This window comes from Lagopus leucura, unplaced genomic scaffold (genome assembly GCF_019238085.1).
Source record: "Lagopus leucura isolate 7727_CA_CO unplaced genomic scaffold, USGS_WTPT01 Super-Scaffold_100055, whole genome shotgun sequence".
Taxonomy (NCBI): Eukaryota; Metazoa; Chordata; class Aves; order Galliformes; family Phasianidae; genus Lagopus; species Lagopus leucura.
In genome coordinates, this window is record NW_024962301.1 from 1364357 (window position 1) to 1385994 (window position 21638).

At 60.7% G+C, this 21638-nt stretch overlaps 2 protein-coding genes and 1 non-coding gene across 5 annotated transcripts; 1 reads left to right on the plus strand and 2 right to left on the minus strand.

Moving 5' to 3' along the window:
• The first annotated feature begins 504 nt into the window (after window positions 1-504).
• On the plus strand, window positions 505-7238 carry GAS2L1 (growth arrest specific 2 like 1). Its single transcript, XM_042886232.1, is given in 7 exon segments — window positions 505-535; window positions 1199-1846; window positions 3585-3692; window positions 4177-4273; window positions 4495-4759; window positions 5787-6759; window positions 6761-7238. Coding segments are annotated over 6 exon segments (2187 nt in total). The 5' UTR covers window positions 505-535; window positions 1199-1204; the 3' UTR covers window positions 6863-7238.
• An 850-nt stretch (window positions 7239-8088) lies between these two features.
• On the minus strand, window positions 8089-21041 carry AP1B1 (adaptor related protein complex 1 subunit beta 1). 3 transcript variants are annotated; one of them, XM_042886225.1, is made up of 23 exons: window positions 20997-21041; window positions 20716-20768; window positions 20340-20445; window positions 19586-19721; window positions 18728-18973; window positions 17893-18083; window positions 17202-17423; window positions 16181-16301; window positions 15876-15971; window positions 15464-15579; window positions 14652-14817; window positions 14174-14272; window positions 13524-13783; window positions 12946-13147; window positions 12462-12482; window positions 12063-12092; window positions 11827-11967; window positions 11567-11712; window positions 10903-11032; window positions 10723-10807; window positions 10223-10309; window positions 9663-9817; window positions 8089-8885 (listed from the first exon to the last, which is right to left on the minus strand). In XM_042886225.1, the coding sequence occupies exons 2-23, from the start codon at window positions 20750-20752 to the stop codon at window positions 8811-8813; spliced, it is 2868 nt and encodes a 955-aa protein (XP_042742159.1). In that variant the 5' UTR covers window positions 20753-20768; window positions 20997-21041; the 3' UTR covers window positions 8089-8810. The 3 variants fall into 3 exon arrangements, with proteins under 3 accessions (XP_042742159.1, XP_042742160.1, XP_042742161.1); XM_042886226.1 differs by lacking the exon at window positions 12462-12482; XM_042886227.1 differs by lacking the exons at window positions 12063-12092; window positions 12462-12482.
• Window positions 11354-11458, minus strand: LOC122188154. The gene has a single exon (XR_006181480.1). It is a non-coding gene; the product is annotated as a small nucleolar RNA SNORD125 (small nucleolar RNA).
• Window positions 21042-21638: the final 597 nt, after the last annotated feature.

Consider the following 21638-nt stretch of genomic DNA (forward strand, 5'->3'; position numbering starts at 1 on the left):
GACACCCGGGGGTCCCAACGGCAGCGCCGGCGGCTCGGTCCCGCCTCGCTTTCCCCATTTTACGGGGCCGAGGCCGAACGCCGCTCCGTTTGCGGCGGGGGGCGAAGGGGGCCGCTCCGCATCCCGCGGCTGCGATCCCCGCGTTGGTGCCCCCGCGTCCCCACTGCCGACGTCCCCCATCGTGTTTTCGCCCCCCCCCCCCCCCCGTGGTCGCGCCCCCCATCGCAGCTCCGCAGCTCCGCAGCTCCGCGGCCCGGCCGTTGCCCCCGCCCCCGCCGCTCCCATCCCGGCCCTTTCTGGGCCGCCTCCAACTTCCCCGGCCGGGGCGCGGCGCGGCGGGGCTGCGGACGTTTTTGCTCTGCGCTCCGTTCTCTGCTCCGCTCCGCTGCGCGGGGCCGCGGCGGATGGCGGCGGGGGTGCGGGGCCGGGAGGCGGCGGCGGCGACGGAGCTCCCCCGACGGTCAGAGCCCGACCCGGAGCGGGGAGCGGGCGGCGGAGCGGCGCGGCCCGGAGGGAGCGGAGCGCGGAGGCGGCGGTGAGTGCCGGGATGGGGAGGGTTGGGGGCTGCGCGCGTGTCCCCGTGTCCTCCTCCCCCCATCCCCCTCCCCCCGGCCCCGCATCTGCCGCGCAGGTGCCGGCCCGCTGCCGCCATCCCCTGGGGCCGCACTTCCCGTGGCCCCCCCGGCACCGACCCCCAAGGAGAGACTCCCCCTTTCACCCTCCCCGTATCCTCCAGCAAAGAGCTCCCCAATCAGAGCGGCCCCCCAGTAACCCCTCCACCGGTAACCCACCCCCCTGGACACATCAGAGCCCCCCACGGGCATGGGTCCCCAAAATGTTGGGGCTGAGGTGTGCCCCCACCCCCTGCACCCCCAGGCCGGGGGTTCAGCAGTTTCCCGATGGGGAAAGGCAGGTGGGAACCCCTGCCAGTGCAGCATCCCCACCAGAGACCCCCGTGGGGTCAGCCAGGGGGGCTCCCCTCACAGCCACCCCCCAGCCCCGCAGATGACACTGGGCAGCTCCAGAGGGGGGGGCACCGCTGGGGACTGGGGAGTCCTTAAGCCCAGCTCAGGAGATGGGGGGCGACACGGGGTGCAGAAGACGGGGGATGCTGGTGGCAGTGGTGACATCCCAGGGTCTGGGGGGACACGTGGCACGGGGTCCCCTGTAACGCTGCCTTCCCCCCCATCCTCTGCAGCTCACCATGGCCGACCAGAGCAACATCCAGTCGGCGGCCTCCAAGAGCATCCGCCCCTTCCGCTCGAGCGAGGAATACCTGGAGGCCATGAAGGAGGACCTGGCCGAGTGGTTCAACGCGCTCTACGACCTGGACATGGCGGCTGACACCTTCCTGGAGGCGCTGGCCACGGGCTGCGACCTCTGCCAGCACGCCAACAACGTCAACCGTGTGGCCTTGGAGTTCCAGCAGCGGCACCCCGAGGCGGCCGCCCGCATCCCCCGCAACGAGGTCACCTTCCAGGCCAGGAACGTGGCGCCCGGCTCCTTCGTCGCCAGAGATAACGTCTCCAACTTCATCCGCTGGTGCCGGCAGGATCTGGGCATTCAGGATGTCCTCATGTTCGAGACCAACGACTTGGTGCTGAAGAAGAATGAGAAAAACGTCATCCTCTGCCTGCTGGAGGTGGCCAGGAGGGGCTCCAAATTCGGCATGCTGGCCCCCATGCTGATCCAGATGGAGGAGGAAATCGAGGAGGAGCTGCGGGACCAAACGTGTGGGGTGCTGGGGGCACCCAGAGGCAGCCAGGCCCTGCGCCCCACGTCACCCGCGTACCCCGGGCAGGCACAGCGCGTCTCCCTGTGCGACCTGAGGAACCTGGATGAGCTGGTGAGGGGCACCGCGGGGCTCTGGGGGTCGAGGGGCTCCACGTCTGCCCCCGTGGGGAGGGAGGGCCTCTGCGCGCCCAACGGGGAGCTGTAGGAGCAGCGGGGGCCGCTCTATCCATCCTACACAGGTCTTTATGGCCAACGGGGAGCACTGTTGCCCATGGGAGGTCCTCTCCATCCACCCGACCCGGATCTCTGTGGTCTGTGGGAGGTTCTCTCCAGCCACCCAACCAGGCTCTCTCCGGCCTGTGGGATGTCTTCTCTATCCACTCAACCGTGCTCTCTGTGGTTCGTGGGAGGTCCTGGACAGCCCGGCTGGGCTCCGTGCCTTCCGGACGTCATGGGAGGGTTATTTTGGAGCCGTAATCACAGGGAAGATGTGGGTATCACCACCTCCTCCTCCTCCCAGGGATGGGGGTGACACGGCTGCCGCCCCACACTGCCCTCCATGATGATCAGCAGAGGGACACTGTTCCCTCCAGACCAGCCGCTCAGCTGGGATTAACGCTGGGCTGGGCGCAGGATGCAGCCCATGCACCGGGCAGATGCCAGATTAACGGGGCTGGGGAGGGGTGGGAGGCTCTGCCCTGCTCTGATCCCCTAATCCCAAAGCCTTTTTTAATTGAAACCCAGTACCTCACTAAGCCTGGCAGCGTGCAGCTCGGAGGGGGACGTTGGGGGACGTGCATCCCACCTGCCCCGCTCCCCACAGCTGGGTGCTGCCAACCCGGAGTGCATTTTTCCGGGCTGCGTAATGCCTCTCCATGGGCTTTTATGGGCAGTGTTGGAGCCGGGGAGGAGCCTGGATCTGGCCTGGTTGCATCGGGGGACGCGGGGTCCCCAGGGCTGGCGGCACGTGTCCCTGTGTCCCTGTCACTGTGGCAGGCTTGGGCCCACAGCTCCCACTGGCCGTACACCCCGTGCCTTGGTTTCCCCACAGTTGAGGGGTTGGGGGCAATCAGATGTGGAATGATGAACAGAAAAGAGGAAGAAAAAAAGAAAAAAAAAGGGGAAATGCTAAAAGAAACGCTCAGCCGGTGAAGGCAGCGATTGGAGTTGCAGGTGCTGTGGGTGCCGTCACAGCAGCCATTGCTGGGGTGGGTTCGTGCCAATGCCGAGCCCCAGCTTGACCCCAGAGAGGAGGGGCTGTTCCTGGGGGTCCCTGGCCCCACACCCCCCCCCAAGCCGCTCTGTGCCCGCGCTGCACCACGCGCTGTGCCACACCAGCAGCCAAAGCAGGATGCGGCCGCGTCCCCACATCCCCCCGCTGCCTAATCCCTGACGTCAGCCCACTGCTGCTGCTGCTTCCAGCCCCGTGCACCTCGGTGACTTAACCCTTTTCTGTGCCTAACTGTGGGTGGGGGGGCTGTGTGGTCCCTTCCCTGTGGCAGCGTGGTGCCACTGCCCCGTGGGGGTTTCCTTCCTGAGGGGATCCCAGCCGTGCAGTGGGTGCCTGGGGGGCTGCGGTGTCCGCAATCTGGGGTCCCTGGGGGGCTTTGGAGAGTGGAGCTGTGCTGGATGAACTGAGCTGTGTCCACTTGGTTTGGGAACCCACGTGAAAACTGATCCCAGGTCCACGTCTGGGCAGGCAGGAGGATATCAGGGCTTCTAAAATCCATTTTTATGGCTCCTTCCGCTGCCTGGCCGTGGGAAGCGCCCAGGGCCCCTCTCCCAGGGAGGCTCTGCAGGCTCTGCTCCCACCGCAGCACCGCCGACTGAGCTCTCATCTCTGCCCGCAGGTGCGGGAGATCCTGGGCTGCTGTACGTGCCCAGCCCAGTTCCCCATGGTCAAAATCTCAGAGGGTAAATACAAAGTGGGAGACTCCAACGCGCTGATCTTTGTTCGAGTAAGAGCCGCCGCGTCCCCGTCCCACTGCTTTCTCTGGGGGGGAGCTGGGGGGGCCTGGGGACATGGTGCTGGGGGCCCCACGTGGGGCTGAGCTGGGGCCGGGTTTGGTGCTGCGCCGCTCGGTGCCCCGGCCTGACCCTGCGGGGTGGGACAGGATTTATCACGTCGGGAAGCGGAACAGGGAGCTGTGTCCTGGCACGGCCCCGTAGATAGCAGCACTGCTCGTGGCCAGGATCAGCCCTGCAGTTCCCAAGGATTCAGGCAGTGGAACCAACCCTTGTCCCAGACATAGCGGGAAACCCTTTAACCTACCCAAATTCACACTAAGTTCATTCCCCACAAAACTAATCCTTCCCTTCCCTTCTGCTGAACCCCTCCGCAGCCCATCAGCTTGGGGCGGGCAAACAGAACCTGCTTGTTTTGGCTGGGGAGTGGGGAGCAGTGTGACTGGAGCAGTGTGACTGGTGCTGTGCTCTCCCCAGGTGCTGAGGAGCCACGTCATGGTGCGTGTCGGCGGTGGCTGGGACACACTGGAACATTACCTGGACAAGCACGACCCGTGCCGCTGCTCCTCCCTGTGTGAGTGACCCCCGCTGTCAGTCTGACCTCAGCATGTTTCACCACTCCCATGTTTCCAGGGCTCCTTTGCCATGGGTTGGGATGGGCAGCTCAGGGCACAGATGTGACTGGAATGAGAAAAGAGCGAGAAAATGTTTGTTTTAACTGCCGGCAGACCCACGTGCAGCACAAGGGGTGGGAAGGGCCCCTCACTGACCCCACGCCGTTCCCTTCTCTCACAGCTCACCGCCTGCCCCCCGCCCGCACCCTGGCCTTCTCCCCACCAAAACCTGCTGTCAGCAGTGCCAGCCCCGCACCCCACGCCCCCAGCCCCAGCACCCCACGCCGCGCTGACGTGACCAGCCTTGGGGACAAGCGGACACCAGGCTGGGGGGACGTCGGCTATGGCAGGACGGAGCGAGGCAGCACCCCGAAGTCTGCGCCTGGAGCCGTCCTGCCCCCCCGGGCCCCTGCCAGCCCATCCAGGAGCCCCGCCAGTGCACTCAGGTAGGGCTCGGTGTCTGTGGGTGCTGTGGGGTGGGGGTCCCACTGTCACCCCCCCCCCGGCCGGTGCTGTGACGTACAGTGGAGCCATTGAGTCAGCCGGGACAGGGGGGGCACAGGGCAGGCCTGGCCGTGACACAGGGCCTGGCACAGCGGGACAGGATGGGGACGGCCCACTGCTATGGCAACGCTTCCCAAACTGACCACTGCTGCGTGGCGGGGGAAGGAAGCCAGGCTGGGGCGGGCTGGGCTGGGAAACCTGGCAGCTGGGAACGCCTCAGCCCCACAGCATGGCCTCAGCCCCACAGCAGGCCTCAGCCCCACGGCAAGGTCACAGCCCTATAGGAGGACTTCAGCCCCACAGCATGACCTCAGCCCTATTGCAGGACCTCAGCCTCACAGCAGGCCTCAGCCCTATAGCAGGCCTCAGGTCTATAGCAGGGCCTCAGCCCCACAGCCCCACAGAAGGCTCCACAGCAGGCCTCAGCCCTCAAAGACAGCCCCTCTCCACAGCAGGCCTGGGCTTCACAGCAGCACCTCGGAACCATGCAGGCCTTGGCCACACATCACCCCCCGCACCCCCTTAAGGCTTCCCCCCTTTCCCCCCCCCCCCCCCACAGCCCCAGCTCCGCCCCGCCGCTTCCCGCCCTGCTGTTGCGCATGCGCACTGCTTCCCGCCCAGCTGCCGCGCAGGCGCAGTGCTGCCCTCTTGCGGCCGCGCGGCGTGCATGCAGGGGCTGCGGCGGGGGGTGCGCTGAGTGCGGGGTGCGGGGTGGGGGTGCGGTGCGGGTGCGGTGGCAATGCAAGGGGCGTATAGAGGGATGCTCTCACAGGCTGAGCCCTGTGAGCACACAGGGGGATGCAAGAGGTCAGGGGGAAGGCAGTAGGGCACACAGTTGGGTGCGCATCGGGGCGTGCAATGGGGCATGCAATGGGTTGTGCAAGGGGATGTGCAGTGGGACGTGCAGTGGGACGTGCAGCAGGTGCACGCAGTTGCCCTGCCCTGCCCCTCTCTCTCTCCCCGCTCCAGGCCCCGAGACTCCACCCGCACCCGCCGTCACTCCGGGGACAGCGACTCCTCATCAGCCTCATCAGTGGGACCTCCGCGGGGTCACCGCCCTCCCCCCGCCGCCTGCCCCTCTCCGCGCCGCCCGCCGCCGGGACGCAGCCGCTCGGGTGACCGTAGCCCCCTCCCCCTGCGCACCGCCGTCGCTCCGGGCGGCGGGGAGGAGCGCGGCCGGCCGCGTGTCGCAAACGGGCCGGGGCTGCCACGTGCCCGCAGCCAGGGCCGGCCCGGTGCTGACGCCGTGCTGCTGATCCGACGCGGACGCGACGGGCAGCACTCGTGGACACGTGCTGACAGTGCGCCACGCGCCGCGATGCGGCCCTCCGGCCCTCGGCGCTCCTCTCTGCCTGGGGACGGGGCTGAGGACAGGGATGGGGACGCCTTCCAAGAGGAGCTGGAAGAGCTGGCGAGGAGGCTGCGGGCACCGCTGTGTCTGGAACCCGGGCAGGAACAGCAGCTGCTGGGGCGGCTGGAGGAAGAGTTTTTGGCCAACACGCGGCTGATGGAGCTGGGGGACGGTGAGCCCTCGCCCCCCGCCCGCCCCACGCACGGGACGTTGGAGCCTGGCAGCGGGGCGGCCGCCGACTCGGCTTACTGCTCCTCCTCGTCCTCTTCATCCTCCCTCAACGTGCTCAGCAACAAGCACGGCTGTCTGCCCGAGGATGGCCGTCGCAATGGGGGTCCCCCGGCCGCCCCCCACCCGCAGGAGCGCTGCGGCCGCCCCTCCAGCTCTTCGGATGAGAGCAGCTGCGTGCCGGCCTCCGGTGCCGAGTCTGACCCCGAGTGGGTGCCAGCAGCGGAAGACGAGGGGATGGAGACCGCGGTCGTGCCGGGGATCCCCGTATCCCCCGCCCTGCGGCCCTGTGCCCGGCCTCGGCTGGACGCGCAGCCGGGCAGGAAGCCCACCCGCATCCCTGCACCCCGGCCCCCTGCCGGCCCCCCCGCCCTGGAGGGCGCTGCACAGCGTCCTGGCCTCGCTGCTGGAGCCTGGGAGGGCACCGCGGGAAGAGGAGGGGCTGCAGGAGGACGCCTGGCCGTGAGAAGGACAAGGTGGTGGCTGCGGCCCCCGGAGTGGGATGTGCGGGCACTGGGGCACGGTGGGAATGGATGCTGTCACGGCGGCGCTGGAGGGGGCTGACGAACCTGGGTGTGATCGCAGTGCTGACAGGAGCTGTGTCACGGCGTTGGGAACGGGTCTGGGAGCAGCCAGCTCTGCTCAGCTCCTCTGCTCTTCAACATTCTTCCTTCTGCTCCGTCCTGCTCCCCTCACCTTCCATCCCTCCCTCTCTCCCCACCTGGGGACACGCAGCTCGTCACCATGACCCGTACCCAGGGGACGTCCCCTCTTCCCCTGCAGCATCTCCCCCAGCACAGGCTGCCCTGCAGCTCCCGGAGCCAGTAAAGCCCAAGGAAGGAGCTGAGCCTGCCTGCTGTCATCTGTCCACAGAGGTCTGTCCGTAGAGCTGCAGGTGCTGGGGATGGGGCTGCACCCTTGGCTTCCTGTGAAGCATCCCTGGCAGGGTGATGCCCATGGCTCAGGGCTGCCTGGGAGCACTTCCCCCTTTGTCCTTTCCTGAGTCCTTCCCAGCACAGTGGTATCAGGGAAGTTCTTCACAGAGAGCGGTGAGGTGCTGGAACAGCTGTCCAGAGAGGCTGTGGATGCTCCATCCCTGGAGGCCTTTAAGGCCAGGTTGGATGGAGCCCTGGGCAGCCTGCTCTGGTATTGGGTATGGAGGTTGGTGGCCATGCCTGTGGCAGGGGGTTGGAACCTGATGATCCCTGGGGTCCCTTCCAACCCATTCTGTGATGTATTGTAATATATATAAGCTGAAGGTCTTCTGTTCCAAAGATGTGTGGCTGGGGTGGAAGTATCCCATCACACATCTGACATCATGAATAAAGAATGCCTGCTCGCTAACACTGCATTAAATGAGTTTATTCCCAACTTTGGGATGACAGGAGAAAGCCACAGAAACGTGGCCACCTCCACCCTAAAGCCTGCACTCTCCTTTGGCACAAGGACATGCAGCCAGCTCTCAGTGAACTTCAGCTCCTTGCCTGCAGAGCTGCTTCCAGCTGGTTCTGGGATTTCCACCTTTCCTCTTCATCCTCTCCCCACTCTTTTCCCCCAGATCCACCCCAGGCACAGCCCCAAGCAGTCCCTGGCCACTTACCTCAGCAATAACAAGGACACAGCCCAGAGGAAGGTCACAGCATCATCCTTCCTCCCAGCCCACCCCTGACCCCCCAGACACAATGCCGGCTGTGTGGGCGAATGTCACCTTTATTCCAGGCTGGCTTAAAACAAGTGAACATAGAATATATTTATATTTTATATATTTATAAGGTATTTCACGACAGGGTCTGAAAACCTGAACCGGACGTTTCTATTGAGGAGTGATGGATGGCTTTATTTTGGGGCAGGGTGGACAATGTATGTCACCACCAGGACAGGGGAAAGGGCCCCTCCAAGTAAGAAGGGGGACAGGAGGGAGCTGCTCTGGGGCCTTGGGGTCCGTGCTGGTACCCCCCTGCAACCACAGGGAGCCCTGCAGGGGAGGGAAAAAGCCCTTTTTGTACAGCACACATGGGTAAAGAATTGAATTTGAGGTCTTGAGAGCATCAGGAGCACCACCCACGTGGGGAGACCTTCATCATGACCCACCCCAAGCTCTCAGGCCCCCAACCAGCCCCTATCAGGCTCTGAGCCAGCCCAGGGAGGGGACCCCCAGCACAAGAAGTGTTGGATCCAGATCCCCCCAGGGGGGGGGGACAGAAGGAAGCAGAGCTGGGGAGGGAACAGAGGGCACAGCTGGGCTCCCTCCAGGAACAGCCAACAGGGAGGACAGGGCACAGTTCACCTAGGGGCTGGAATGTGGGGCAGGGGGCTGGGACACCCCCATCCTCCTCCTCCACCCTCCTGGGAAGCGACGGCTCCGTGCTCAGGGTAGAAAGAGAGGGAACATGCAGGCAGCTCCTGCCCCACCATCAGTTCTTCAGGATGGCATCGTAGGCCTGGTACACATACTGGGAGACCTCGGGAGCCCGGCATTTTAGTGACAGCTGGGGAAGAGAGGAGACACAGCCGTGTGAGGGCTGCAGTGTGCAGCCATGCCCCACCATCACACACACCTGCAGGGCACACCTGAAGGCTCAACACACCCATGGGAAGACATCAAGCTGCTCCCAATGCCCTCCCCAGCCCCACAGCAACATTCACGTGCAGGGAAGCAGGCACGCATCTTGGCTCACGCTTTCACCCTCTGCCTGTGGCTCCCCTGGGCATTTCCCCATCTCCTAACCCTGCATTTGTTCCAAAGTTGTTTTTAATGTCTCAATGCTCTCAGCTCCTAGAGTTGCAGGGCAAAGCTGAGCACATATGCACAGGACAAGGACCTGCAGCTACACTCATCCAAAGCAGACCCACAGTAGGGCAGGACTGATGGAAATGGTCAGACCCTGCCAGACCATCAGGGAAGGGAAAAGCAGCCAGGTACAGCCCAAAAAGCAAGGGTAGAAACCATTCTGCTAACCTCCAAGTCCTGCAACAGCGGGGCAGGCAGCAGTGGGCAGGCGGGTAGCAAGGGAGACACAGAGAGATGAGTCAGCACCAGAACTCATCCCAACCATCCCAAAGAGAAAGGCTGTGAGGAGGGGGGGGAAGGGAACAAAGCCCCAGCACAGTGAGCCATTTGGAGGGAGACTGGGTAGCCAGGACCTTGTAGCTTCCTTCTGCAACATTGCTAGGGTGGCTGCCTCCCTGCTGCTGCAACCCCACGGAGGGCACGCCGAGGGACACAGGGTGACACTGAGCAGGGGGCAGGAGGGGCCGGGCCGTACCGTGAAACTGGGGTTGCTGGGCTGGATGCGGAGCTCCGCCAACACCCAGATGCCATTGGTGAGCTTCAGAGACTGGTAGAGCATGTCCTGGCCCTCCACGTTCCTCTTGGCGATGGTGAAGATGTTGCTGCCTTGGAGCTTGTTGCTGACAGCATCTGGGTGGGCAGAGGAAGAGCTCAGCACCATTTCCTGCTGGACCCAGCCCTGCCTCCACCCCATTTTCCCTGTCACATCTCTTGGAGGGCCGTGTTTCTACAACCAGAGCAGAACGTTCCTGCCTAGAGACAGGGAGACTTTGGGGAAAGGACAGGAGGATCCAGACCTGTGGGGATGAGGCTGGGGCTTCCCAGTCCTAGCTCAGCCCAGCACTGCCTGAATACAGGCAACAAACCACCTCTCACATGGAGGCATGCAGTCCCTAAGTTGCTGTGACTGTCTCTGTTACCACAGAGCAGGAATAAGGGCAGCTCCCAGCTCCCCACAGCAGGGGGAAGGTGACCACCAAGTCCAACTCTAAGGAACGTGTCTTACCAAGAGCCTTGTGAAGGGTTTGGACTCACCTGCATTGAGGGAACAGTCCTTGATCTGGAACTGGGCCTCGTTTTCATTGGGAATGTCCTTCCAGGTGGCAAGGAACATCTGCCGCTCTGCAGCCAGAACAAAGCAAGGCACTGACGTAACAGCAGGATCCAAGCCCTTCAAATCCCAACACAGGGCCATGCTCTGGTGGGGCTGGGCATTGAGACACCATCGCAGCATCCCTCCAGCAGCCATCCAAGATCTGTCTCACTCAGCTTCTCACTTTTGGAGTCAGCAAGCTCAGCTGCCTTAGTGAAGAGGCTGGGAAGTGCCAGGGACTGGACAGCAAGAGCTCCCAAAGGACCAAGAGGGCAGAATGTGGCTCAAGTCACCCTGGGTACCACACTGTGGTGATGCTGACATCCATGCTCCAAACTCCCATGGGTTTCTCACTGCCCACGGCTCCCAGCTCCAACCCCAGGGCTAAGAATGTGTTTGGGAGGATTTCAGTGAATGGGATGGCACCCACGCTCCAACTCACCCATCTTCCCATCCTCCACGAAGAGGATGTGCAGAGGGTAGAGGGTGCTGAAGTAGAAGACATCAATGTTGTTCTTCACCGCAACCTTGGATGGAAGGAAGGACATTGGGATGTCAGCACATAGAAGGGAAACCTGCGGGTCCCACTGTGAGCCCCCCTGGAAAGCGTGGGTGCTCTCACCTGCAGGTTGTTGAGGGGATCCATCTTCATGACAGAGCCCACTGTGTTCAGTGGGAGGGAGATCTCCACCGACTGGTTGGGGGCAAGGGGTGCGTGCACCTGGAGAGGGGCAGCTGGGGCCAGGCCAAAGCTGGGGGGACACACGGCACTGGGTGAGGGCTGCTATCCCACTGTTATCCTTATCCCCATCCCACCAGCTCTGGGACCTCCAGGAACTGCCTCATCTACCTGCACCATCATTTCCTCCAGACACGAAAGAGTCCAAACTCATTCCTGCCCACGCTGGGGCAAGCAGAGGCATCCCCCAAGTCTGCCACCTTTCTCCTCCAGATCTCCACTCATTTTTAGCATTTGTGTACCACCTCATTTAGGAGCACCTCCTTTTTTGTGCTCCTCTGCATTCACTGGGACAAACAAGAAGCCATCCATGCCTGGGGAGGTGGTCATGCCCCAGGAAACAGCCTCCTCAGTCAACTTCTCAGAGGCTTTGGGTTGATGTCCATCACCATCGGAGCCATCAGGGAGAGAAGGATCATCACGTGAGGCTGTTCTGTTCCCCGGCAGATGCCACCACAGCCCTGCCCACTCACCCTTCCCTGAGCTGAGGAGGCGACACCCAGCATTCTCACCAGCCAGCGCTACCACAGCTTAGGAGACGCCTCACCTGTTGCGGTTGAACTGGATTGCAAAGTCAGACATGACCTGCAGGGCCTTGTTGGTCAACACCAGGTCCATAGAGATGGCGCCCACCTGCCGGCTGAAGGTGCCAGAGATCTCCAGCCCCTTGGCTTTCATGGCAGGGAGCCAAACCTGGGCAGAGACACGACACCCACAGAGGTTAACCCAAACCGAACACCTTGGTGCCTGCTGCTCTCGGCCCAAGGCAGCAGCAGCACGCCACCGGAGCGCTGCCGTCCCACTCACCGTCTTGGGTGCCACGTAGGACCCCGACAGAGTGCCCACTCCCCCGGTGAGGTCGAAGAGGTCCCCCAGGCCACTGCCAAGAGGTGCTCCCATACCAGCTGGTGCTGCGGGGCCGGGCGCTGTGAAGCCACTGCCACCCATCTGCAGGGACAAGGGAGCGTCAGGCTCACAGTGGCAAGGAGGAGGGGAGAAGAGGAAGAGGAGGAGGAAGAGGCAAAGGGTGCAAGGGCACTCACAGCAGGACTGCCTCCCACATCGCTGCGCAGCTGCAAGAGACAGAGACTGCTGTTGGTGCAAAGGGTGCTTCCAAAAGGGCTTGGGGCCACTGGGGGTGCTCCTGAGCACAGAGGGGACAGGTGCTCCTTGACATGGGTGTGTGGTTTAGCAGTGGGGCTCAGGAGATGCAGTTCTGGTTGGGTTTGGTGGTTTGAGGGTCTATTCCAACCGCGGAGATTCTATTTCTAGCTGAGCGGGGCTGAGCTCAAACCTCAGCTGAGCTCCCTACACACACCAGGAACAAGAGAGGTGAAGGCTGAGTAGTTTTGGGGCTGGCTGGCTATCACCAGAGAGACAGGGGGTCTGTGAAGGTGGACATGGGCACTGCAGGGGCTAGGGGCTAAGAAAAGGATCCATACCCCTTCCGACTCGTCCCCCATCTCCAAGCAGAAGCAGGCAAGGCAGAGAGAAGAGCCAGGCACATGCAGAGAGAAGCCAGGAGAGAAGAGACAAAAACAGAGAGAGAAAAGAAAGGCAGGAGGGAACAGGTTAGTCCCACCACATCTCCTCTTCCTCTCCCCACAGGTTTGGGCACCCTGGGGTTAGCAGGGCAGGTCCCCAAATCATGCAGCTGCCTGGGGTTGGGGAGGGAGTCAGAAGAGGAACCACTCGCCCCTCTCCCCCAGCAGCACAGCAGGTCCATAGGACACCCACAGCAGAAAGCTGCATGGAACTCACATGCAGGAATGGAGCTCTGCTCCAGCCATCTGACAGGGATGAGCTTAATTAGCACCCCTCTGATCACAAGCTAGAGCAGGAACAGATTAGCCCAGATGTCCCCAGGCAGAAAGCTCCAAGCAGGAGCCCGCCCACCCACATCCAAACCCCAGCAAGGCAACCCACCAGACTATCCAGGCCTCCTCCCAGGAGGTCCACAGCTCCCATCTGCACGGAGGAGGCGGCCAGGGGAGGCCCACTGACTGGGGGTCCCAGGTCCAGGTTCAGCAGGTCACCCAGCAGGTCGCCCTGTGCGGGGATGACGGCCGGCTGCTCCGCTGCCTGCCCAGCTGAGGGGGCTGCCTCGGGGCTCTCGGCACTCTCACTCCTGGGGCAAAGGAGAAGGGACAGGCATGAGATGCTGGAAGATTCCTGGTAAGCCAGTGGCTCGTGGACTCCCCACAGCTGAGGGGCACTCAGCTGCAGTTTGCAATGAGACGTCCCATTCCAATAGGACTCCTCCTCAATGCATTTCTGTCAGTTTCACCTTCTACTCACACCTGAGATCTCCAGCCCTGGCAGCACAGCACGGAGCTCATACTGCTCCTGCTTGGAGATGCTCCTACAGGGCACCATTCCCTCCATTCACAGGGTCATGCTGTGACCACAGCAGTCAGTCCAGCTCCACGTCCATCCCCATTGCATGCACCCTGTTCTGGATGGCCCAGAACCCCATCCCTACAGCAGGCAACAAGGACACTCACGAGCCCGTTCGTGGGGGCAAGCTCTTGTGCACAACCCCTCTGCTCCCCTCCACGAAGGCGCTGGGCGGCTTGTGATAGACAGAGGCCAACGTCCCAATGTAGCAGATGAGCTCATCCAGCAGCGTGGGCTCAATCAGGTCTGTCTCTTCAGAAATAAGTGGCTTCTCTGCCAGCACCACCTCCTTGGCAGCCACAGGATCAGTGGACAGCAGGCGCCAGTAGATGTAGCCACGGTCCCGCAGGTCAGGGTTGTCAGAGTCCTTTGGGAAGCAGAGGGTAAGCAGCAAGGCCATGGGGCAGGGAAGCTGTAGAGCATCCCACAGCCACAACCACCTTGGCCCCATTTAAGTCTTGCTGTGGTATAAGAGTAAGTCACAGGTGTGTTGCATCCCATGACAACAGTTGGACTCAATGGCTTTGGAAGCCTTCCCCAAGCTAAATAACTGTGCTCTGCTATGCTGACACCACTGACTTTCACGAGGAAGCAGCACATCCTACAGGACGTGGTGTGCTCTAACAGCAAACTTCCCCACATTTAAGCTATCATCCACCTCCTGTGGATGGGCACTGTGTCATCACGACCTGCCACTGCTCAGGAAGGCTCAGCAGGGTTGGAGGGACGCTTTGCTGGGCACAGAGCTGTTACCCACCTGAGTGGCCAGGCTCAGCACCTGCTGCACCAGCTCCTGGGTCTCGGTGGGCTTCTTCAGGAAAAGCTTCACGATGGCCGTCAGCAGCTGCAGCTGGACCTGTGGGCACCAGAGTGAGACACACAAAGGAAGAACATGAGTGCTCTCTGCAGACGGTGCTGGGATAGGATTTGGCACAGCAGGTGCAAGGAAATTTTGCACAGCTGGTGGGTGATACCACCATCCCCAGCTAAAGGGCAGCCTAAAGCAGCTGGGACTGAGCCCAGGACTTTTCCAGTTCCAAAAGGCTGATCCTGTGCCAGCACACGTGAGCAGCTGACCCCTTCCAGCCTTGAGAAAAGGAAGGTGATGGGGTGGCATTTCACAGAGGATGCTTTGCATCCAGGAGGATGCTTTGTTCCAGGATCTCACAGCGGTGGCTGCTCTGGGACACCAGCACGACCACCAGCCCCGCATCCACACTGCCCACCCCCTGCACCTGGGTGCTCTCATCGTGGAAGCCCTCCAGGAAGCTCTCCAGCAGCTCATCAGCGTTGTCGATGCGCTCGGCGTACTCGCCCACGATCCAGATCATGGCAGCCCGTGCCTCGGGCTCATCCAGGGAGTCCAGGTTCTCACACAGGGTGGCAATGACACTCTCATACCTGTCAGAATGAGGACACGTCACCAAAAAGCTCTGCTCTCTAAAATCACCCCATCACCTGTAGCAGGACTGCTGCTGCTCCCAAAGTTCCTGTTTTCCTAATGGAAGACTTCAAGCAAGCAAAGGGGAGCGTAAACAATGCATCACCACCTAAAGATGGTTCTGTTTGACCGTTGGGAAGTTCACAAAGCAAACACTGAAACAGGCATGCTTGGTTGCACCCGAGCTGCTCTCAGCACAGTTGTGCTTTCAGCACGTGTGAGGATTTTTAATTATCTGTGCTGAGAGAATTTGGGTAACTGGAGGAAAGATGGGAGGATTTACATAAATCTCTCTTTTCAGAATGACTTTAACAGAAACCAAGCCAAGGATAGAACACACCACTACTTCATATCCAGACTCAAAGGACACTGGATACAGCACAGGGCTGTTTGCTGAGCAAAACACACTTTTCATGTGCACTGTGACACCGGCCATGCCAGCCTCCCTCGTCTGCTCTCCATCCTTCCTCCATCCCCACATAGCTGTGCAGATTTCTAGTTTACTAATTGCTATCACGACTCCACCTCCATTCCAGACACCCAAGTCCGTGCCTGCCAGCACGGGGAGCACAGCAGGCAGCCCAGCCCTGCCCCCTCCCCACATACTTGTTGGGGTACTTGCGGAAGATGTCCTTGATGACGACGATAGCCTCCTGCACCACATAGTTGACCTTGGTCTGGATGAGGTCCAGCAGGGTGCTGACACAGCGCTCTGCTGATTGCTGTTGGAGAGGCTCGGTCAGCGATGCCTTCACAGCCCCATCCAACAACATCACACCCCTCTCACGCTCCCCTAACCCAACCCAGAGCACAGGGATGGAGCATGCTCCCTGTGGCCAATGGAACAGCCCTGGTCCGTTCCTATCTCCTGGGAGATCAGCCCTGAGATGCAACAGCCTTCAGCTGATCCATCACAGGCTGCAGAGCAATGTATCCTTAACTATGGCCACCAGCAGAACACTAAGTGAGTGGGGGTGGCACAACAAGGCTGCCCTGTCCCTCCCCACACCAGTCTCACCTCCACCTTGATGGCACAGCGGCCGATGGCTCGGACTGCCTTCCTCACAAAGTCCACGTCCACCTCTGTGGCATATTCCTTCAGCTCAGCCAGGACCTGCCATAGGGACACGGTGGTGAGCACTTGGTGGCCAGGAGAGACACCAGCCCACTGATCTGCCCAACACAACACCCCAGATCCCAGCTGGCTGCCGAACTGTGGCCAAACCTGGCAGCCGCAGCTCTGGTGGTACTGAAGCACGGGGAAGGCAGGCAGGAAGCACTGACAGGGACAGCCAAGCCCCCTGTGCCCACCCAGACCCCAACCTGTGCAATGTTGGCCTGGGAAGCCAGGCGGATCATGATGTCCAACTTCTCCAGCTTGACATAGATGGGGTCATTGTACTTGACAAAGAACACCTTCATCTCGTGCTTCAGGATTTCAGGTCTGGGGGACAAGGAGAGGCAGCAGTTAAGAGACCTGGCCAAGGCAAGCAGAGCTTGCAGTTGCTCCTTGGCCATAAGCAGAAGAAGGTTTGGGGGCTGCTCAGTTCTCAGGAGTCCAGGATGCTGTGATCTTCCCCCACCTAGGAACTCTGGCCCTTGATTCCCTTTTGCTGACACACACGGAACACAGACCAACCTTGCCACAAACAAAGACCAGATGCACGGCAACAGGGCGTGCTGGCCTTGGCAAGGTTGGATTGAACAACTCAAGGAAGCAGGGAAGCCAGCCCAAAGCCCAGGGCCAAACTGGACCTTCCTCACCAGAACAGCCTCTAAGCTGGGGAGGGGACAGGCCAGGCCCCCAAGGAGCCAACCTGCTTTCCACATTCCTGCTCACAGGGACATTAATTACTTTCCACTTCTCCCAGAAGTTGCTGCTATTTTTAATAGGCAATAACAGCGATGCCAGTGGGGCAATGGATCAGCTGATTGCAGCTCTCCAGCTGGCCCTCGCTGCCCTGCACACAAACGAGGGGCCTCAGGCACCTCCTGCCCTCCAACAGTAGCAATAGATCAGCCAAAGGACAGGAGGACCTTTGGGACTTGCCTGTCTGATAAGGACAACTACAAAGAAACAAGCCATTCTCATGAAAATCCCTCGTTAGGCTAAGATGATGAATCCAGCACCTCAGCTTTTAGTCTTTCCATCCCTCACTCCCCAAAATAAGCAATAAATTCAGTGAATCCCATCACCTCAGCTGATGCTCTGTGCCCAGCCCTCGGATTTCAGTGACAAAAAAGACCAAACGAGGGATTGTGTCAGCAAAGCCTGGACGCTATTCCAGCCATCAGAAGGCCCAGCACACTGGGACACGGTGCCTGCAGGCAGGAGGACACCCACCTCTTCTGCACAATGAGGTTGATGTTGCGCAGAGCCACGTACTGCAGCTCAGGCTCAGCAGACAGCAGGGTGACGAGCGGCGGGGCCAGCTTCTTCAGCAGCGTCCCATAGTAATCCAGGTCCTTGGACAGCATCTCCATGAACTTCATCAGCACCTTCACTGCTGAGAGCACCACTGCAGAGTTGGCGTGGGACAGCCGGGGTGTCACCCGCTCACAGATGCTGCGGGGGTTGAGGGCAAAGGGAAAGGAAACAGTCAGAGGCAGGCGTCCTGCTTAGCACACCAAAGAACGAGGTGTCAGCAGAGTTTGTGGCAAAGCAGGTTTAAGATTTCTCCCAAGAGGTGCACAGCTGGCTCTTCAAGGCTCCTGATAATGGTTATTTCCCAGCAAAGCCCTGTCTGCAGTGGGATCTCCCTAGTGCCCAGCCTGCTCTCCCTTGAAGCACATAAGATCATGCTTGCAAAAGTCTGTTGTTTGTGTCAGTGTGGGGACAGCGCTCACAGAGAGACTGCGAGTCCCCAGGAACAGTGCTATGCTGATGTCAGCTGTTCCTCCCCCAGCAGCAGGAAGCCAAGGGTGGGGAACAGCACAGAGGGAAGCATGAAGGCACTTCTTGGAGGAGAATAGGCAGCAGCAGCCCCGTCCAGCCATCACCCTGCTGCCCCTGCGCCCTGTCCCAGCTCCCTCACCTCTGGGCCTCCCGGTCATCTTTGGGCATGTAGTTGGCCAGGCAGTCCAGGATGAAGATCTGCCCCCACTCGGTGCACTCGTTCAGGGCTGTGAGCAGCTTGTTGATGGACTGGGGGTTGAGGTCCAGCAGGTTACTGCTCGGGTGCGACTCGGCGATCTCCGACAGCGCTGCTACTGCGTTAGCCACCACCTGCCAGAGGGGATGGGACACGTGTGAAGGGACAGCAAGCACGACGGGATGGCGGTCGTGGCTCTGGAGGAAAGCTGCTGCAAACGGATGAGATGCATCCTCAGCGTGGGGCTCTCGCTCTGACATCTGGGCACCAGCTTCTCCTCCCCACCAGCTGATGTGCAGATGAACTATCATCATGTGTCCCTACCACCCACACTGTGACTCTTCCCCCGTCGCTGCTCAGCAATTTGGGTGGGCAAATCCTACAGCCTTGTGCTCCTCCTGTCCCTCCCTGCAGTCACCCTCAGCAGGAAAACAGCAGAAGACCACCATCATCACATCACTCCAAGTTGGCGTGAGAAGCCAGACACGCAGCATCGCAGCATTCCCAGCCAGCAACTCCTGTTTGATGCCTTTCCTGCTCCCCGTAGGGTGCAGAAGCTAATAACAAATGGGAATTAATGAAATCTCACATCTAAAAGGAGCCAGGAGACAGTTATTGGACATGAGAAGCAACCCTGGGGACAGCTGCCGACAAAAGTGGTCTGACAAGCACCAAAAAGCATCAAGAAATGAAGAGGAACACGGGAGCAAGGATACAGGGATGCAGAAATGAGCGAGGACATCTGCTGCACCAGACAGGGAAAGCAAGGCCTGATCACCATGGGATTGGAGTCCGAGATGAGGTCCTTGAGGGTGTCCAGGAAGCCCTGGTCCTCCACCAGCTGGGCGTTGATGTCATGGAGCTTGGCCACGCAGACGGCCGCCGTTTTGCGCACATACGGGTCCTCATCCTTCAGGCACTTGCGCAGGGGCTCACAGAGGTACTCTGTTATCTTGTCCACACGGATGCAGCCCATGGTCCGCACGGCCAGGGCACGGATCAGTGGGTTGGGGTCCTCACAGTCCTGCGTGGCCACAGAGAACAGTGAGAGCTCCAGCCCTTCCAGCCACGGCCACCAGCGGCAGCTTCAGGACCTCGACTTTCCTTCGGGTTCCTGAAGCCCTGAGGTTTTAACACTCAGCTCTCAAGTGGAGTGAGTGCGTCCCATGGAAGGAGTTCAGCCTCATTCCATTATCTGGAGTGTGCTGAATTCTAACCCTGCCGGCTCCTGCTCCAAATACACCCCAGAACCAGGCGTGTGCCCGGCTTACACCAGGGACAAAAGCCACCCAGCAGCCCACAGAACAGCCACCCAGCCTGGGGAACACACCCATCACTATTATTGCTGTTGTTTTTTCTTTTAAAAACACCAAAACTTCCAGGAAAGCCTTTCCACAAAAGGATTTGGTGGCCCCATGGCTTCCAACAAACACACTCCCCAGCTCCTGATCACAAGATCACATTCTCTGCAGCAAGCATCTCCAACACAGGAGCCACCACCACCAAAAACCATTTTCCTCCTGCACTACGGGGCAATTTTGCTCTCTTATCCCATGCAAGGGAGCCCTGATTTGTTGAGGGAGGGCTTTTTGGTGACGGGGGGCTGGAGTGCTGCCTCACAGCCCCTTTCCCTCACCTTCACAAAGGTGTTGACAGCCATGATGGCCATGTCAGGCTGGCTCTTGGCGTAGTTCATCAGGTAGAGGTAGACCAGCTTCTTCAGCTCCAGGTTGTCCGTCTGCATGCAGTTCACCACATCCGGGAAGAGAGCGCTGCAATGTGAAGCACCACAGATCTCAGGGCAAGCGACTGGGACTGGAGCGTTAACACAGACATGATGCCATGCTGCCATGTGTCCCTTCTGTCCTGGGAGAGCCACTGAACCCCATTTAGCCTGGCCTTGAGCACCTCTCGGAACGGGAGCCAAGAGAGACCACCATAGAGAGCCAAGGTCTCACCACCTTCTGAGTACAGAATCTCCACCCAACCTAAGTTCCCCCCCTCTTAGTTTAAAACCATTCCCACTTCTATTACTATTGGTGTAAAAAGTCACTCTCTCGTTCTTTCATGAGCTCCCTTTCAGCACTGAAAGTTGAAATGAGGTCTTCTTGGAGCCTTCTCTTCCCCAGACCAAGCTGGCAACCTAGAAGGTATTTTCCGTCCCAGATGACTCCACAACCCTGCTGTGTGATCCTAAAACTAGCCTGTGCTTGCAAGTTCACATCCAGGCCTAAGGAGCCTGGTTTTGCTGTGTCTGAAGCACAGCCCCTGGGCAAAAGCAGCTTTGTGAGCTTGCGAGGCACAGAGCTAAGGGAGAAGAAGAGCTGCCAGGGTGATTTTTTCCTTCCTGAGCCTGCACTGCAGTCTGTGGGACAGGAGGATGCACACACCTGACGTCCTTGCCAACAGTCATGGAGGCGATCACCTTCTTCACCGCCTCCTTCTTCTTCTCCTTCTTGTCACTGTTCAGCTCTGCCTTCAGCTCAAAGATCTCCCCTGCAGGAAAGGCACGGGGTCAGCAAGGAGATCCTAAGCAGGTCCACAGCGGACCGGGGGCTGCCGAGTACCCCTCTCCATTCAGCCCGGGTGGAAGATCTCCACTCACAGGCCCACACAGCTGCTAGAAAAGACCCACAGCGATCACCGAACCCACACGGCACCGCCCGACCCCGACCCCCGTGTGTGTGTGAGCCCCCCCAGCCCCCCGGGGCAGCACCTCCCCCGGACCCCCACCCAGCGCCGTGCCCCGCCGCAGCCCCCCCTCACCCTTCTTGGTGGTGGTGAAATACTTGGAGTCCGTCATGGTGCCGCCGCGTTCCCTGCCAGGAGATGCAGCGGAACCAATCACCAAACGTCAGCATTTTGCCCCCCCAGACCCCTCGGTTCCTCACCGCCCCCCACCGCAGATCCCCGTTGGGGGCCGAGGCCGGGCAGAACCCGTGGCGATACCCGCGGTAGAAGCGCGGATAGGCCCGCACACAGCCGCGCACAGCGCCGGTTCCGATGGCGGAACTCCGCTCCCGGCCCCCGCCGCCCCCCGCCCGTACCGGCCCGCCGCGCCGCCCGCTGCCCCTGGCCCCAGCGGAAGTGAGAAGTGAGCACTTCCGGGGCGGGGATTTGGGGAGAGGGTGGGGTGTGTGGGCGGGGCTTAGAGAAGGGGGCGGGGGCAAGTGAGGGAATGGAGCAGGAACAGCGCGTGGGGACACGGGGATGGGGAGATGGGATGGGGATAGGGGTGTGGGAATGGGGATAGGGGTGTGGGAATGGGAGCATGGGATGGGGATAGAGGGCATGGGGATGGGGGTATGGGATAGGGGTATGGGACAGGGGGATGGGGATGGGGACATGGGATGGGGATAGGGGATGGGGGCAAGGGATGGGGATGGGGTGAGGGCATGGGATGGGGCTTGCAGATACGGAGTAATATTGGGACTGGGGACTGAGGAGGGGTGTAATGTGGGAGAAGGGACAAGAGATGGGAAATGGCTGGCGGACAGGGGATGGGGACACGAGGTGGGGTAAAGGAAGGAATGGGGATGGGAAAAGGGTGTGGGGGTGGGAGATGGGATAGCTGTTGGGAATGGGGGGATAAGGAGTGGGGTTAAGATAGGGGAGTGGGGACAGGAGTGGGACAGGGGGCATGGGATGGGGAGAGGGGAAATGGGGGATGAGGTAGGACGGGATGGGGG